This window comes from Staurois parvus, unplaced genomic scaffold (genome assembly GCF_062004578.1).
Source record: "Staurois parvus isolate SC_StPar_1 unplaced genomic scaffold, SC_StPar_1.0 ptg000226l, whole genome shotgun sequence".
Classification (NCBI taxonomy): Eukaryota; Metazoa; Chordata; class Amphibia; order Anura; family Ranidae; genus Staurois; species Staurois parvus.
In genome coordinates, this window is record NW_028318022.1 from 7,027,339 (window position 1) to 7,046,430 (window position 19,092).

General features: G+C 41.9%; 1 protein-coding gene across 4 annotated transcripts in view; it reads left to right on the forward strand.

The window, feature by feature from the left end:
* The window catches only part of TDRP (testis development related protein), a 185,648-nt gene that overhangs the window by 159,821 nt on the left and 6,735 nt on the right, over positions 1–19,092 (forward strand). For all 4 annotated transcript variants that reach the window (XM_089679538.1, XM_089679539.1, XM_089679540.1 and 1 more), the window contains one exon: positions 18,069–18,172. In XM_089679538.1, the coding sequence (XP_089535664.1) occupies positions 18,069–18,172 (104 nt within the window). The remainder of the gene's footprint in view (positions 1–18,068; positions 18,173–19,092) is intronic.

The window sequence follows — 19,092 nt, forward strand, 5'->3', positions numbered from 1 at the left end:
ATGCAGACAGTCCATTGTTGTACTACCTTGATTGTCCCTTCCAGATTGAGCCAAAAAACAGATGCAGTGCTTGTGTAGTCAAGCATTTGTTTCCTTTCCTCAACGGAATTAAACATGACCTGCAAATATTCATACAGATTCATACAAAGTCAGAGTCACACTGATTTGAACGGTTCTATTGGTACAAATAGTGTGAGACGTGTCATGCAATTTCGAACTGTCAAATTGCATGACAAATCACATTCTGTGAAATGGGTCTAAAAGTTTTAAAGAAAAAACTAATAGTATAGTACAATCCTGTTAGTTGTCGACTGTTAAATATAGAAATACAGATCTATTTATAAATTTAATGATTTTTCTTTATAAATATACATATATCAAACCATTGAATCCTAAAGTGGAGCTTTAGTCTCTGGTGAAAAAAAATGTCAACAACTAAAAAAACTGTAGCTGCTGACTTTTAAAAAAACAGCCACTTACCTGTCCTAGGATCCAGCGGTGACCTCACCGAATCTGGGTTCACCGGCCATCCTGTATGCCCGGCGCTGGCATCTTAAGTGTGGGCATTTGTGGCTTCACAGCCGGATGCCCACTGCGCATGTAGAAGTGGCACTGCGCATTGTGAATGGTCCTGGAGTTCTCTGTGACCTGTCACATGTTCCAGAAGACTGGGGGGGGGGGGGGAAGGGGAGGGGGAGAAGAACTTCTGATTGCCTAGGCGATTGCAGTGGAAGCGGGAGCAGGTACCTGTCAAGGTTGGGTTGAACTGTGGATGATTCTGTCAACACCACCATTCTCTACAAAAGTTGATTTCACTTTCAATATGTTTTGATTGAGAAAAAGATTATAAAATATAAGACATGGCATAAGTCCATAGGAGAACTTTTCATCAAAACATCCAATAGTGTAAAAAGCATGTTAATAAGCAAAACATGTAACCTGTAGGGTAAAGTAGTTTAACAATAGGCCAAGTAATTTGCAGCTTGCAAAACAATAGGCAGATCATAACGGCAAGTCTGAACAAATGAGATGATCTGCGTCAAATTTATAGGAAAGAGGAAGGAGGTATATGTACTATAGGAAGGTAGGAGGGGAGGTAGAAGTGGTGTAAACATAAGAAGGGGAAAAGGGGGGGGACGTCAAGGATTTCCAAAACCAGCACCCCAAAGCTGAACTCCTATATGGAGGAGTAACTCTCCACGGACAGTGATTGGTGGACGTTTCATATCAGTAGGGTCAGCTGGACTCCTATAATGAGGCGTACAAAAGTTGATTTCAAAATCGGAAGAGCTAGGTGGAAAATTGTTTGCCAGGCAGTAATCACATAAAATCTGAAGCATCACTATTTGGGTATTTAGGAAGCCGTAGGTGCTGTGGCTGTCTGAATGTAATAGCTGGCAGTGTAGATTCCTCTGTTCACCCTGTTCATTGTGGAAAGGAAAATTGATAGACTTCTTTTGTGCAGCCTTCAGTGCTGAATGAGAGAAATGTAAGTGTGTCTAGCCTTACCAACATGTTTTCTAAATATATCATTGATTTACATGGTCATCCATTTATTTTGATGCTTTTACAAAGTTATATTGCACCTATATAGTTACATTTCAGTGTCCATTAGTTAGTGATACTAGATCACTAGCAGTGACATTCTCTGGCAAACACTCTTCTCATGCCTTTCAGTAGCTTCTCATCAGATAATGATGCCATCTCATTACAATGACAGCCTGGATATACACAGCTCTCAACAGATGCCATGGGTGCTTTCAAAAGACCGATCCATAACACCACAGGAGCAAATAGCTGGGAAAGCTTTAGTTGAAAGTGATAAAGAATATAAACACAAATGATTGTTGCTAAGTTACTACACTTTCAGGACTGAAAATATTGAAAACACATTACAGTAACCTTAGAGTCTGAAAGCTACCTAGGATAATTGTATGCAAAATTAAAGCAGCATCTTGTGTACTGCATAATTACCATCAGAGTTAAACATTTTAAATAAGTGAAAATACATGTGGAATAAAAATATAAACTTGCCAAAAACAGGAGTAAAACTGTTACTTGGTTGGAACTCTCCACCTTGGAAAAGGTTACCCCTGCGAACCAATTGCAATGCTTCTTTAATTTTTAATTCTGGACTGCATGGATGACAGTAGGAAGCTGATTGGTTGCATTTACAGCAATACATTTTCCTATAGTACACATGCTATATATCAGCTTCAAAATGTTTAGACGCTGCTAGTAATATTTAAAACAATTGTGTGGAAAAAGCACCCGTACCGCTATTGAAAACAAAGTTTTACCATCTGTGTAACACTGTTGTGCAGCCAATTGCTCTGGGTAAGCTGTCATGTTGGGTAAACACATGGCAGCAAAATTACTGTTTTTGTGTGGGGGGGTTTCCTATTAGATTATTGGCCAGGAATTCAGATGTATGTACATCACTACTTACAATGCCCATTATATTTTAAAGCAGTCATAAACCCAAAGAAAACATTTATGATATTGCAGTACATCTAACACTCCTCTCACCACACGAGTGACAATGCTGCTGGCCAAATTTTGCTGTTGTGTATTTATATTTTTTTTTTTTTACATTTCTGTATAACTTTCACTTTTTGTAACATGGTGAAGTGCCTTACAGGTATTTTGCACTCTGTTCTGTGGACCTGCATGACTGATTTTGGCAATATGTAGGAATGACCAGACCCTTGTGACAAGCTGGGTCCTTGATAAGCTCAGTTCCTAAATGTGTGTGTTTGAACATAAAGTTCATAAACGTACTTGTCTGTGCTCAGTGAGTTGTAAGGTTTGTAGTCCTCATGTCCTGAAGCACTCACTCAGAGTTAGTGGTTTAGTAAACACGAGAAAATTGGTCTGTACCCCCTTATACCTGGTTTTTGTATTTTGTGAAAGTCATTGTAAGATTGAGGTTGTCAGGTTCTAATTGATCTCCATTAGGTTTGGGATCCATATTTTATTTTCTCTCATAGGTCATGTACATATCCTCCAAGGTCACAAAAGTAACCAATGCCACTGTCAAAAGGACAATGATGTCCATTTATGGAATTGCAAGGGGGCTGCATAGGTGAAGGGGTGGGGTTTTCCACTGCTTCCTTTTTACAGTGCCTCTAGGCAGGGCTATGACTCCAGTAACTCTGAATATGGGGATCTGGAATTGTGTACATTAAGCAGCTGGCCATACATTGATCGAAATTCATCCAGGTCAGCCTGACCATCTTTATTTTGATCCATGTATGGGCACCCTGGTTATATAGAAGTCAATCTACCAATCAACTTCTGTACAACCAGCCTGTCGGATTAATGTGGCTCGATCAGCGCTGCCGGTTATAGCTAGCTATAACTTGTGGCGCTGATCAGCATATTCTGATGGCAGTCTCTCCGCTGTCAGAATACAATAGCTGAGCAGGAGCAATTTCCCCATCCACATTGAATATGGATGGGGAAAGTGGGTCAGTTTTTTTCTAAACTGACCCATCTGTCGCCAGTTCTTTTCAAGCAGTTGTCTTCAAAAAGAAGCGTGGGAATAAAAAAACGCAAAAACGTTCATACTCAAATGGCTGCAGCATTGATCCAATGCAGCTGCTGTCCCGTTGGCTCTGCCCCTCCAGCTCTCACTGGAGTGCTGGGCGGTGAAGGGGGCTGGGAGCTGCCGACTCAGGTTCTCAGCAGCACACTGGGAAGATGAGCCAGCTGCCGGTAAGGTATCTGGGCGAATCCTGACATTGTCGAGATCCCTGCAGAGCCTGGACTGACTGACTGTGATGTCAGCCAACAGCGGGCTTTAGTGCAGAGCTCGGCAAGTCCTGTGACCAACAGGAGAAATATGGCAAAAAGAGCTTTGCTCATACTTCTCCGTTCAATGCACATTTTAGAGTCATGGCCCACTGTTGTCAGCATCTTGAAACCTGCTTTGAGAAATAGCATACTGCCATCACTGGAGTTCATGCATGTAGATGGAAAGTGGCTGTAAACTGTCTGCACAATAATGGTAGCACTGGGATTTAATAGAGGATGAAAAAAAGGAAAAAACAAGTATTTTATTAACAGGAAGATTGGCAGTTGTTAGAATACACAGTGATTTAGTAAACTAGATGTCATCCAGTTAAGATTTACTTCTTCTTTATTGCAATATCAGCCAGTAGTTTTATGTCACTTTCCTATCAGTCTTAGGTTATCCTGAGTCTATTTGCTTTGACTTTTTAGCAGTACATTCGTTTTTTTTTCTTTTTTTCAGGCCACTGTAAGTAACTTATCTCATGGAATATTTACATTGAGTAAATTTAAAGGAGACTAATCAAGATAGTTAGCATCTGTATCCATAGTTACCCTGCCTGTTTGGATGAAGTTGTGTATATTGTACTTGAGTTTTGCAGCTCTTCCAAATTTTAAGTAGCCATTAATGTTGAAGCCAATGTAAACACTTAGGGTGTTGGTGTCTATAATAACTACTCAGTGTTTTTTCTTTGTTAGGCTTTCCACTGGCAAAGGAACGCTTGCGCACGTGTGTGTGTGTAGTAACTGAAACACATCTGATTAACTCCCTTGTCCCAGAATAAAATGCCGGCCATAGACAGTTCAAATCTTGGCCAGTTCAGCAAGAACCGGACAAATTTCGAACCATGTATGGGCAGGCTGAATGTACTGAGTTGATCAATCGATCAACTTAGTAACAACCAGCCTGCTGGATTTTACATGCGATTATCGCTAGCGCTCGTATAGCCGCTAGCAGTAATCACTGTCTTCATCACTTTCCATTGTGTTCTCCCAGCGGGGGTGGGGGAAGCCATCCCCGCCGGGGGAACACAATGGCTAGGCGGGAGGGATTCCCTGTCAACACTGTCTGTATTGATTGGGAAATTAAGCATTTTCTTTCCTGCAACCACAGTGGGCTTTTTGTGCATGTGCTTTAGGAGAGGCTTCCTTCGTGGACAACACCCATGCATGCCATTCCTCTGCAGTGGGTGTAGGATTATTTTTTTAATGGTTGAACTGGATGGAGTTTTGTCTTTTTTTTTAGCCAGACTAACTATGTATTGTGTCACGAGAAACGATCAACCCAGTTTGGTTTCCTACAACTGCAGTGAACTTGCATGGCAATTTTTCTTCAACCCTTCTCATCAGAAGATGCTTCTGTCGAGGTGTTAACTGCTATGGACGGCCTGGACGTCTCTGTGAGATAGTTGCAGTTCCATCTTTCTTAGATTTTTACATTACTTTTGTTACAGTATCTTGACTGATAAGTAAAGCTTTGGTGATATTCTTGTAGCCTTCACCTTTCTTGTGTAAAGAAATGATTTTCTTTCTCAGGCCTTGTGACATTTCACTTCCATGTGGTGCCATTGCTGACAGCTTGAAATGGGGAGGGGTTTTCTTTAAGTAACGCCATTTTATAATTAACTTTCTGCTGGACACCTGTTTAATGAATAATTTGACTCACCTGTAGATGAATTCTTGTTAATTAGAATTTTGTCTAAAATTTGGCTTTGCTCTTAAGACTTTAATTGGGGTGTATTTATGTTTGCAACATGGTCTTGAATGAATTTGTTCGGAAAATCCTTTTTTTGTGTGTGCAAGTTAATAAATATTCTTTGCAATCAATGGCTCGCATATGTGGGAGTATTTTTCAGTATAGTGTCCCATAGAAAATGTTGATTTTGAAAGGAAAGGTTTTCTGACAAATCTGTTTGGGTGTACTCAGTTATTCTGAGCACTGTGTGTGTATATATATCAGGTAAAAAAAGTATTGAACACTTCACCATTTTTCTCTGTAAATATATTTCTAAAGGTGCTATTGACATGAAATTTTCACCACATGTCAGTAACAACCCATGGAATCCATACATACAAAGGAAACAAAACAAACAAGTTTAGAAATTAAGTTGCAGGTGTGAAAATGAGGACATGTTTCCTGTTGAAAGCGGAAGTTATGTAACATTCTTTTGCTTCCAGGTGGGAAGCCTTACTTTCGTCATTCACTGCGTTCGCAGCTAGTAATACAGGGTCATTTCAGAACTTACTGAGCTTCAAAGAGGGAAAATTGTTGGTGCCCGCTTAGCTGCTGCCTCTGTGACTGAAGTTTCAATTTATTTTATCTTTTGAAATGAATTGTGTGCTAAATTATAACTTATACAGAATATATGCATTTGTTAATAATTTATGATTTTTAGAAATCAGAAATGACAAATGCTGGTGCTTGTAGTGCTGCTGTACCATTGAGCCGAGTAGCAGCATTTTTTCTCTGGTCTCTACAGCTGTTCCCTCGTAGTTTTTTTTGTTTTTTTTGGGGTATTTTTTGTTTTTTATTGCTTCCTTCTGCCAGTTTAAAAATCGGCTCCCATTCTCCTCTGGCATACTTGACAAAGAAGGCCTAGCCTCTTGCATCGTGCCCAGCATCATTTGCTGTTTCTGAGTGTATGAAGGACTGCTGGGAGTCAATGATCCAGCTGTCTGTGTTCCATACAGTGGCTGTATCTTCTTCCCTGTATCTTTTACCTCGGAGCTGCGATTCTCTTCCCAACATGCAAATATGGATATTTATTTACAAATAAAAGTGGATACTTTGGGGTCCTTTTATCCTGCAGCAGTAAATGACCACTGCTCAGTTCTCTGGCATTCTCAGAGGAGACAGTTCTCCTCTGAATGTCTGTTCATGAATCGGTGTAGATCACTTCTCCGAATGAGGAGAGAAGTGATCTACAAACACTTTGAACTCAAGAAAACGGCTGCTGTTACTGTAATCTTGCGAGATTACAGTAAGAGATCAGTCAAACACACAGTTTACTAAGCAGCGGTAAAATACAGCTGCTTCGTTTACGGCTCCCCGGATTCTCCACCTCTGGGTTGGAGAATCTGGAGGAAGAATTTTCACACAGATCGCCAGTGAAGGGCTGACATCGCTCCTTCATACACTGGCCGTGTCCGACAGGTTCTCTGTGTGCTGAGATGATCAGCGGAGAATGTGTTCTCCACTGATCATCTCTGTTTCCTAAACCACTAATGATCTGAAATCAGCGATGATTCTTAGTATCGCAGCTGATCTCAGTTTCATAAAAGGACACCTATGTGCTAATCCAGTGCTCTGGCAACTATTTATTTTTCAAATGTAATATAAGTAGGTAATCTATCCAGCCCCTGATTAGATGATAAAGGAAATCAGCAGAGTGACTGGCTCATTTGTCTGTAACGCTACACTCTCCTCCTCCCAGCGTGGTTCATGTAAGATTATGAGCAGTGAAGCAAACCTGATAGGCTCCATGTGCTGTGCTCTATCTCCAAGTGTGAGCTTGGCTATACAAGGGAATACAAGAGGCTCATACAAGCAAAGTATAGGTGTGTACACTATTTGCATTTAAATAATACAATTAATTTTTAATGAGCACACACCTGCATACATTTATTTTTCTAATATCTGCATGGAGCTTAGATTTAAAATGCAACATAAAGGATACTAGCATGCAATGTGTCAAGGTGTGTCATTTTATTGTATATAGTCTAGCTAGCTTATAATTGAGCTGCTTAGGGCATGGAAGAACCGGCCAGTCCCTTTTTGCTGGGAGCTTGATATGAGTAAACTCTTTTCAGGGAATGATCCTTCATCAAATACCATATTTTGTATTTCAGAGTATGAAACATTTGTTATGTTGACATTTTATTTATGTAAACTCTATATGGAGTTGTGAAAGCAAGCTTTAAACGTTTCTAAACTGAGACTTTTTCACATCATATATTATTCGAAATATTTGTCTGCCTTAGGAAAAGAAAAGTATGCTGCTTTACCACTAATAAACATCTGAGTTTAAGATTTGATACAACAAACCTGACATAGCAATATAAACCTTGATTTATTGAGTGAATCTACATTGTATTGACATGATTACACTTTGCACCTTGGCTGCAGTCTATGGTGTGTGTGCACTGGAGAATACATGATATAACAGACCTACTGCTGTTGTCTTTGTAGATCTGGTTACCTTCCAGTGTAACAGCAAGCTGGATCTGGGTTTCCCACAAGTATTGGCAACAGAAACCTAGAGTTTACTGGCTTGGGTTTTACATCTTTGCCGCAGAAAAGGAGACTGTAAGCAGTTAGTGACATCTGAACCGTGGATACTACTTTCTGACTGATATTCTACTTGGCTGGCAGAGTGATTGTTAGCTATTCTTCCCGATCCAATCAGACCCCACAGTTGGGTTAATGGTGCCTCATTCTTTATATATAACTCTTCTGTAAAACCATGCTGGTTATTTCAGCATCATAGACCTGTACTGCACATTGCCTTTCTTTAATCTAAAAAATGTTGTGACTGTCCTGTGTTGATGTGTTTTGCATTCTCTTGCAAGTTAATGGAAATGCAAACCCCACTTAAAGTAGGTGACATGCAGGTCAAAAGGAAGTCAAATGAAGCTGTCAGTGAATTCTAAAGGATCTCAGAAGCATCTCGTACATATGTCAAACTGATGCCATTGACGTAGGCCTTAAAGTAGTTTAGAATGTTTACTCAAAAAAAGGAAAGACTCACTTCAATTATCCAATCATGTAAAAAGCAAACCTGTGTTTGTTTATTTTTTATTTCATCTGTTTTTGACTGGCTATTGGAAGTGAATCTTCATCTAGGCATTGGCTCCTGCTGCTGTCTGTCAAATCCAGTGAGGAGGGAGTGAGGGGTGATGCCAAGCCAGGCTGTATGTCATTGGACACACACACAGCCAGGCTTGGAGCAAGCCTGCACATGTGCCGCCCTGGGAAACAGCTTCCTATGGTGGCACACAGACAGGAGGAGGAGCATAGAGTGCTGGCAGGCAACTTTAGAAGAGGAGGTTCGGGGCTGCTCTGTGCAATACCATTGCACAGAGCAGGTAAGTATAATATGTGTTTTATTTGACCACTTTAACTCCAGCAAAAAAAATTACAATGTGGAGATGAACCTCATTCTGGTATTTACTGTGTTCCCATTGAAGAGATTTCTTCTCACTTTGTACTGTATGTCAATGACACTAAAACAATATATGTCCTAAAAGAGTGGTAGACCCACCTTTAACAAGACCTTCTCTGCCATCAATTCCTGTTCAGTAGTAACTGTTAGTCCTCATGCACACTGGACGTTTTTACAGTGGCTGTTTTTGGCTTTTGATCTTTTTTTTTTTTCTACAGCCAGTAAACTCCCCAGAATTTTATCCTATGTGTCCATGCACACATAGACTTCAGCGTTTTTTGGCAGGAAAAAAAAAACCCAGAACTAGTGTGTTTTGGAGAGTTTTTTAGCTGCAAAAACGTTCTAACGCTGAAAAACGCTGTAAAATGCGATAAATCGTAGCAAACTATCGTTTTTGGACTTTTTTCAGCAAAAAAACGCTGCTAAACTCTAATGCAAAAATGCTGAATAACTCATGTTTTTGACATTACACAGATAATGTTACCAGCATTATTAAAACGCCCAGTGTGCATGGAGCCTTAGTGGGATTTCCATTCTTCTCCTCTGATGGCAGTAACAACCTGACAGATTTTTACTTCCCTACTGTATCCAAAACAAAGAATGTGTGCCCAGAGTTGTGTTTTAATGGTAAAAAATTAAGCATTGAGAAACTGATCTAGACATAGTAGTTTGATTGAGTGCTGCCAAGAATTGCTTTACAAGATGACCTGACTTCCCAAGTACAGTCAAAGGAAAATTATGTTGGCATTGACACTTTTATGCGTTGTTACTAATAATTTCATCAGATTTTCATAGCTTTAACGTAGTGTTATTTATAAAAGCAGTATTTAAATCTGAGGTCCAACCAGACAGCTGTTATTCATATTGATGAACTGTTATCTGACCGTATAGATTCTTCTTAGCTACGCTTGTGATATGCACACAATTGTAACCCTGCATACCCAGAATGATGAGTTCACTACATGCTGCTGCCGCATCACCTACCTCCCAGTGTTACAATGCTAAGTTCCCTTCTTGTGCTCTCATCTCCCTTTAAGTTACTATTGCCATATCCCAGCCTTTTTCAACCAGGGTGCCTTTCGGTTTCTTCAGGGTGCCTTGGCCAAATATTGTATATAAGCCAGCAGGTGGAACAAGCCTACCTTTTTGTTACACAAAGCCCCAGGTTTTCATTGTGCACCATTACGACCTTCTATCCTCTGGCGACATAACCAATGATGTCATGAGTTGATAAGGACATCGGGCACCTTCACAGCATCCTTGCTTGCCCCTCTCTGTCAGCACTGGGCCACATTAGCTGAGTGAGGGAAAGAAACTGAGTGAGAATAAACAATGGAATACTAGTCAGTACCAGTGTGCAATGGTGTATTTGCTTTGGAAGAATAAACCCCACATTTGGGGTCCTGCATGTGTAGATGTTGCTGCATTCTGTATAACTATTAGTTTTGTTTTTTACATTTTTGTAATGGGTACCTTAATATTGTGCAGGATTTTAAAGAGTGCCTCAACTGAAAATAGGTTGTGAAACACTGCCATATCCATTCACATAAAAATGTCAAGTTGCATAGCCTTCCCATCTCAATCTTACCTCTGCTTGCAGGGGTTTGTCATGAGATGGTATAGATACATTTCAGGAAGCTTTGCTAGCACGATTTCAAAGTACATATGAAGATTGCGTAATTTATAGCTGGACTAAAGAATATAGTGTTTTTTTCTTTATTTGCCTGGAGTTATGCTTTAATGATGTCATATGTGGTCCCATAATACACATCAAAACGTTATGCCTGTCAGTGAATTCCTGGAAAGAGATCTGGTGGTTTTCATCCCTCCATGTCCTTTCTTCCTTCCAGGCCATTGTGGGTGCTGTTTTTCACAGCATGCAATAATCAGACACTTGGCAGAAGATGTAGAGACAAGCTTCTTCACAGCATGAATGAGCTCAGGAGAGGTTTATTCTGTATAGTTCAAGTATTGTCAATTTTCCGCTGCTTGCAGGAAGTAAAGGAAGGAAGTATCCTGAGTGCATGTATAGCAAAGGGAGCAGCTCCGCTATGTCGGCCAAGCCACAACTGACAAAAGGTTAACCTTTATAATTCAGACATATTCTGTCAGAGGTGTAGAAACATACTGGAGTGTTGTATAGATTTGCTTTCATTTCACTGTGCTCCTGACTGTAACATGACCTTATGTATTTAGTTACTTTTTATTGGAAGGGTCATTGAGTTTCATGCAGAGGCATGTACTTGACAGAGTATTGCAGCTTGCTTTACATCCTAGCACCTGTGCTAAAACTGCCTTTGTGATGGGCATAGCTAGAGGCAACTACAGAATGATGTGCAGTGCCGTAAATAAAAGCCAAAGGCCCCCGGAACAAAATCTTTTTTGAAGCATCCTTATACCTTTTATAAAATATTCCTGTTCATCTGTTTAATCAAATTATATATAACTTGTTCTTTTCCAGTAAGCCTACTGGAGTCTCAAACAGCAGATAGAAGAAAAACAAATGCTGCTTTGTGCTATTCAAAATGTCATGTGAAATGTTTTTCATTACGTGAGTGTGTGTTGGGGGGAGCTGGTATGCAACCGTAGATGAGGTAGAACTCTAGGCAAACTGCTAAATACAAAATTGAAATCGAGATGACAGTCTTTACTCAAAATGGCCACGGCCAGAAATGCTAGAGGGATGTTTTTCAAAGTGATTTCTCAGGAAAATAAAGAATGGAGACATGGATGGATGGGTGAATTTGCTTTGAATATTAAAAATGAATGAAATAGGGTTTTTGGTTTGTGGTGCTCATATGCAGTGTAGTTCTACTTTATTGAGAACCATTAAATATCATAATGCTATGATAGATAATATTGATTGAATGAACTAAATTCTGTGGGCTGTGAAGGAGAGAGGTTCAGAGCTGCACCATTACTTAAAAAAAACAAAATGGATTGATGCCAAACAAGGAGCTTCAACAAGTGCCAAATGTCTACTTTACTGCATATGTTCAGCTTTCCACGTTTACTATGACAGGGTCTCTTTACCAAAGATAATTTTTTAAATGAGACAGCACAGGATTTATGAAGTGTTATGTGGGTTTTGGTCCCATGCACAGAAAATAAGTGGGAACTTAATGAAATATTAAAGTGATTGTAAATTGTGAGCAGGGGCAGGGCCCTCCTGACCCTCTTGTATTGAACTGTATTGTTGCTGTATTGTCTCCCATTATATTGTAAAGCGCTGAGAAAACTGTTGGCACTATATAAATCCTGTATAATAATAATTAAAGCTCCCCCTTTTGTAATCTAAAACAAGGTTTTCCTTACCTGCTCTGTGCATTGGTATTGACCCCTTACCTCCTCTTCTGGGGTCCCCCACTGGTGCTGTCCACTCCTCCTGTTCTTCATATCCCCCCATAGCAAGCTCCCACTACGTGCTATAGGGGCACGTGTGCAGGTTTGCTGCTGAGCCGGGCTGTGTGTATCCATAGACACACACAGTGTGGCTTGGCCCCACCCCCTCCTCACTGGATTTGATTGACAGCAGCTCCCGTTGCTATCAATCTGTCCTGTAAGACCATGGAATGCATTAAGGTAAAAGAACTTGTGACTTGTGTCACTTTAACCATCCGTTTATCTAATATTTGAGTTTCTTGTCAACAGATTGAACATACCAATACATAGTAAGAAGAACTGCTTTGGGCTTCATTCATACCAGCAGCTCCAAGATGTGTTAATACACAGTATACTAAAATAAGTGTTCATACATGAAGGTGTCACATGGTTAGCAATTTCATACTAGTTTTTGTAAGAAAGGAATAATAACTGATATAAACTGTTGCAAATTCATGAGCAAATGCAAGAAGACATACAATTGTAAGTAAAGACATGAACAAAAAAAAAAAAACATTTACTAACTGTGGATTTTGTTAGTAGTAGAAACTAATTAGCTAATAAACTAATTTCCATTCAGTGTCTCTTTCCCATTAACTAATCATCTATAGAAAATTAGAAAAGATAGCTGACCATGTTATTACAGTAGACATTGAATATTTTTCCTCTGGATAAATATGTAAAATGGGAAAAATAATTGTATTTTGTGCTATAGGGAAAATATTTACCCTAAAAGAAAGCAAATCTCTGAAAACGGGAAAAGAAGTATTTAGGTCAGGGGTATGCAACCTTTTTGAGCATTGTGTGTCAAAAAATGTTTTCAAAGAAATTGAGACGGCCAGTGATATAAAAAAAAAATCAACTTTAGTCTCAATCATAAAAAGAAATTTTTATTAAGATCATGCTGTAAATGAGTTGAATATTAGTAAGAAATGAATATTAAACGCTGCACCTCCACACCTTAGATCACTCAAATCCCTGCCCCTTCACGCCTCAGATCAACCCCAATTCCTGCACCTTCACCCCTCAGATCATCCACAATTCCTGCACCTTCACCTCTCAGATCACCCCAATTCCTTCACCCCTCAGATCACCCCAATTGCTGCACCTTCACACCATAAATCACCTCACTTCCTACACCATCAGACATCAGATTACCCCAATTCCTGCACCATCACACCTCAGATCAGCCACAATTTCTGCATGTTCACACCTCCGATAAGCCCCGATTCTTGCACCTTTATACCTCAGATCACTCCAATTCCTGCACCTTCACACCTCAGATCATCGAAATTCCTGCACCTTCACCTCTCAGATCAGCCACAATTCCTGCACCTGTACACATCAGATCTCCCCAATTCCTGTACCTTCACACCATAGGTCACCTCCATTCCTGCACCATCAGACCTCAGATCAGCCCAATTCTTTCACATTCCCACCTAAGATTAGTTCCAATTCGTGCAACTTCACACCTCAAATCAGCCACAATTTTTGCACCTTCAGACCGCAGAGGAGCTCCAGTTCCTGTACCATCACACCTCAGATCAGCCAAACTCCTACACTTTCACACTTTAGAACAGTCCCATTTCCTGCACCTTCACACCTCAGACATGTTCAATTCCTGCACTGTCAAACCTCAAATCACCCCCAATTTTTGCACCTTCACACTTTAGATCAGACCCAATTTCTGCACCAATGCACCGCAGACCAGATCCAATTTCTGCACCCTCAGATCTCAAATAAGCACAACTCCTGCACCTTCACACCTCAGATCAGTCCCGATTCCTGCACCTTCACCCCTCAGATCACCCCAATTCCTGCACCTTCACCCCTCAGATCACCCCAATTCCTGCACCATTAGACCTCAGATCACCCCTATTCCTGTACCTTCACACCTCAGATCAGCCCCAATTCCTGCACCTCCATACCTCAGCTCAGCCCCATTTCTTGCATATTCACACCTCAGATGAGCCCCAATTCCTGCACCTTCTTCAAACCTCAGATCAGCCCCAATTCTTGCATCTTCCCAGCTCAGATCAGCCCCAATTCTTGCACCTTCATCCTTCAGAACACCCCAATTCTTGCACCTTCACACCTCAGATCACCCTAATTCCTGCACCTTCACACCTTAAATCACCCCAAATTCTTACATCTTCACACCTCAGATCATCTGCAATTTCTGAATCTTCACACCTCAGATCAGTCCTATTAGGTGCTCCTCTAAATTAGTGGTTCCCAATAGCTAGTTATTTACCAGTCCAAAATGAGAACAGGTTGCTTGGGGCATCTGACTCCAGGATTGTACCTAGCCCGTCTGATGAGGGGGTGCAGTATAAAATGTCAGGGGACAAAGGACTGGTTGATCAGCAGGGCAAAGGATAGTGTCAGCTGTTTGTAAGGCAATGTACAGCGGCCAGCAGGGCAGAGGATGGGAGGTCAGAAGGGGAGCGTACAGGGGTCAGCAAAACGGAGGACAAGGTCCAGCAGGTTGGATAACGGGTTATCAGGGCAGAGGACAGAGGTTAGTAAGGTAGAGGACTGGGGGTCAGCAGGATAGTGAACAGTGGTTAACGGTGCAGAGGACAAGGGTTAGCAGAGCAGAGGATAGGGTCACCAGGGCATAAGATAGGGGTCATCAGGGGAAAAAAGGATCAGCAAGGCAGAGGATGAGATCAATAGGGCATAGAACAGGGGTAAGCAGGGCAGTGTACAAGGGTCAACAGGACATAGGGAACGAGTCAGTAAGGGCATAGGACAGGGGTCACCAGTGCAGAGGATGGGGCCAGCACAGCAGAGGAAGGGGTCAGCAGGAAAAAGCATGTGGTCAGCAGGGCAGATGATCAGCAGGGCATAGGGCAGGGGTCAGAAAGGCATAGGACGGGGTCCACAGGGCAGAGGACAGGGGTCAGTAGGACATAGGATGGGGCCAGCAGGACATAGGATGGAGTCCGCAGGGCATTGAGTGGGGTCAGCAGCGCATAGGATGGGGTCAGCATGGTAGATGACACGGGTCAGCAGGGCATAGGATGGGGTCAGCATGGTAGATGACACGGGTCAGCAGGGCATAGGACGAGGTCTACAGTACACAGGATGGGGTCCGCAGGATATAGGATGGGAGTCAGTAGGACATAGAATGAGGTCCATAGGGCATAGGACGGACTCTGGAGGGCACAGGACAGGGTCCACAAGGTAGAGGACAGGGGTCAGTATGACATTGGATGAGGTCAGCAGGGCATAGGACGGGGTCCGCGGGACAGAGGACACTGGTTAGCAAGGCATAGAATGGGGTCAGCAGGGTATAGGATGCATTCTACAGTGCACAGGATGGGGTCCGCAGGGTAGAGGACAGGGGTCACTAAGACAAAGGATGGGGTCCACAGGGCACAGGACAGGGTTTGCAAGGTAGAGGACAGGGGTCAGTATGACATAGGATGAGGTCAGCAGGGCAGAGTACAGTGGTTAGCAAGGCAAAGGATGGGGTCAGCAGGGAATAGTATGCAGTGAGCAGGGCATAGGACGGGGCCCACAGGGTAGAGGACAGGGGTCAGTGGGGCAAAGGACGAGGTCTACAGTGCACAGGATGGGGTCCACAGGGTAGAGGACAGGGGTCACTAGGACATAGAATGGGGCCTGCAGGGTAGAGGACAGGGGTCAGTGGGACATAGGATGGGGACCGCAGGGTATAGGACGGGGTTAGCAGGTCAGGGGATGGGGATACTGGTGGCAGGGCACTCAACAGAGCTGCTCCTTCCCACTCTGCACACAGCTGAGATCAGATTGTTTTACAAACACATCCTCGATCTGCACAGTGTGACTGTAACTGGCTGTTTTATCTGTGCTGCTTTTCTGATCTGAGAACTACAACAGCCAGCTACAGTCACACTGTGCAGATCGAGGATGTGTTTGTAAAACAATTTGGTTGTCAGCTGTGCAGTGTGGGATGAAGCAGCTCCACTATATGTCCATTGAAGAGGATGAGTGCACTCCGAGGATGGGAGAAGGATCTTACCGACCCGTGAAGACTCAGCTTCCACAGAAGGAGGGGATCAGGCTGTGCTCACCAATCAACACTGCTTCAGTGTCATGCAATCAAGCAGTGAGGTGGGCAGGAACTGAAATGAGCTGGGAAAAAACGATTGTGTTAACCCCTTAAAAGCAGCTGCAACCACTGATGTGGGAGGGGGGTGTCCCAGGCTTCCCTCACGTGCCATCACAAATGCAGCTACGTGCCCTGTTTGGCACGCGTGCTGGGGGTTGCCGACCCCTGATTTAGGTGTACCTAAACCCAGGAATGTACACTTGTTAGATATGGTGGCTGAATGAACCTTTTTTAAGGCTTGCTCCCCTATTTTCATTTAGTGATCCTCCATGACAGTGGCTCAGACAGACGCTTACATGTAAATGGGGCGTTTGGAAAACTCTTTTGAATGATGGAAACTGACTGGTGGAAAACGTAGGTTAAAAAATGTCAGTTTAGCATTTGCATACCGCATTTATGAGCATTTGCATTTAGAAGCATTTTTAAAAGATAACCTCAGGAGACCTTAAATGCACAGAATGCACTGAAAAATAGTAAAAAATTAACTATTTCAGACATTTTGAGAGGAATAGAGAGAGCAGTATGTGTTGAGATGACCTGTCTTTTCTGGTTGTATTCACTATGGATCCCATCATGAGCATAATGCAGCACGTTCTACCATTTTTTCCTTCAAGAGAAACATGGAACTGACTGCACTGGTGTGCTAGGTCCATTTGAATACATGGAAAACACTTTGCATGCATTTCTGATGATGAAAAAAGGCTCTGGACAGCATCTGGACATGGAACAGTTAAAAAACACTTCTAAATGAAAACTCTTATAAACGCGGTTAACCACGTTTACAAGCGCTTGGCGTTGGAAACGCTGGTAAAATCTATGGACACATAGGAAAACATTAGGGAAAGTTCAGAACAGAACGTAAGTTTAGGAGCTATCGTGTACATGAGCCCTTAGTCTACAAAAGGGGCTACTTGTCTGCAAAGCATTTGGGGAAAGTGTTCTGTAGTCCAGCACAGAAGAACTCGAGCAGGGATGATAACTACTTGGGATTTTAGTGCAGCAGTGGCAGTGTTCTCACAACAGGAAGATGGAAGCTTACTTGATTTCTATTAGATCAACAGCTATTTTTCTTTATTTCCAGTGTTTTTGAAGAGGCATGTTGAAATATGTGTATAGCAGAAATTTACTGAAGATTGTTGTTTGGGTTTTTTTTGGGGTGGCCAGATATGCACTTTAAGTCTGTCTTTTATTCACACTTCAAAGTTCCTCCTCTTCATGGGCTTATCTTCTCAGTGTAACTGAAAATACATGTGAGAGGAGAGCATAACAAATGAACCTTTATTCTTTTGCTCTCTGTAGAAGAGGTATAGTTTCAGTCTACGGTGTCTACATTGCTGAACCAACTTTACCACACGATAGAAATTGTTTAAAATTCAGCAAAGGCTGTTATTGTTGTCTGTTCAAACTGCTTCTTTTTTCCAAGATGCTATAAAGGTTCCAACTTTTGAGGATGATCATTTTCCAGGTGGCAGAATAAAGCACGTACTGTTTGACAGTGTTGATTTTGGAAATAGACTGTATCCCGCATACTTACTTACAGTATAAATGAAATAATTCTGTCCCTTACTTTTTAAGTGGCACCAGATCATAGAAAGTCACATTATATAAATAAAGTCCTTTTTTATTTTTTCCAGGTTCAAGGTGCCAGTTTCCGAGGATGGAAGGATGTGACTTCCATATTCAATAAAGACGATGAACAGCAACTGTTAAAAGGATCCAAATCTCCTAAGTCTAAAGCGTAAGAACAGTAGAAGATGCATGATAGATTTATTCCCTAAATAGAGTAATAATAATGTGCAGAGTCTGGTAGCTCACTGCTGCCAATCAGAAAACTCTCTCAGTCTGGTTTCTGTTGGGTTGAATGCACCTTACCTGTTTTCTTTTCTATTTGCAAAAACCCAAAATTGATATTTTAGTAGACGCTGGAGAGCTAAACCTTCAGACACTCTGTGGACTCTCCCATTTAAGGGTAAATAGGAATACCCAAAAATGTAAGGTAGACAGGAACAGTCAAAAATACTGTCTTGCTGTTGGATTATTCAAGAGAATTATAGAAGAGAAACCTTTGTCTAAATCAGGGGTCTCCAAACTTTTTAAACAAAGGGCCAGTTTCCTGTCTTTCATACTTTAGGAGGGCCGACGTGCCGAGTGGAAGTAGAAAATGTCCCAGCGTCAGTAGGAGTAAAAAAAATGACTTGTAGTCAGTGGAAGGAGGAATAGTGTCCAGTCATTGGTATTATTTGAAGGAACAGTACCCCATCATTGGTATTAGTGGGAGGAATAGTGCCCCATCATTGGTGTCAGTGGGAGGAATAGTGTCCAATCATTTGTATCAGTGGGAGGAATAGTGTCCCATCATTGGTGTTAATGCAGTGAATAGTGCCCCATCATTGGTGTCAGTGGGAGGAATAGTGTCCCATCATTGGTGTTAATGCAGTGAATAGTGCCCCATCATTAGTGTTAGGGTAAGGATTAGTGCCCCATCATTGGTGTCGGGGAGGAATAGTGTCCCATCATTGGTGTCAGTGGGAGGAATAGTGCCCCATCATTGGTGTCAGCGGGAGGAATAGTGCCCCATCATTGGTGTCAGCGGGAGGAATAGTGCCCCATCATTGGTGTCAGGGGGAAAAATAGTGCCCCATCATTGGTGTCGGGGGG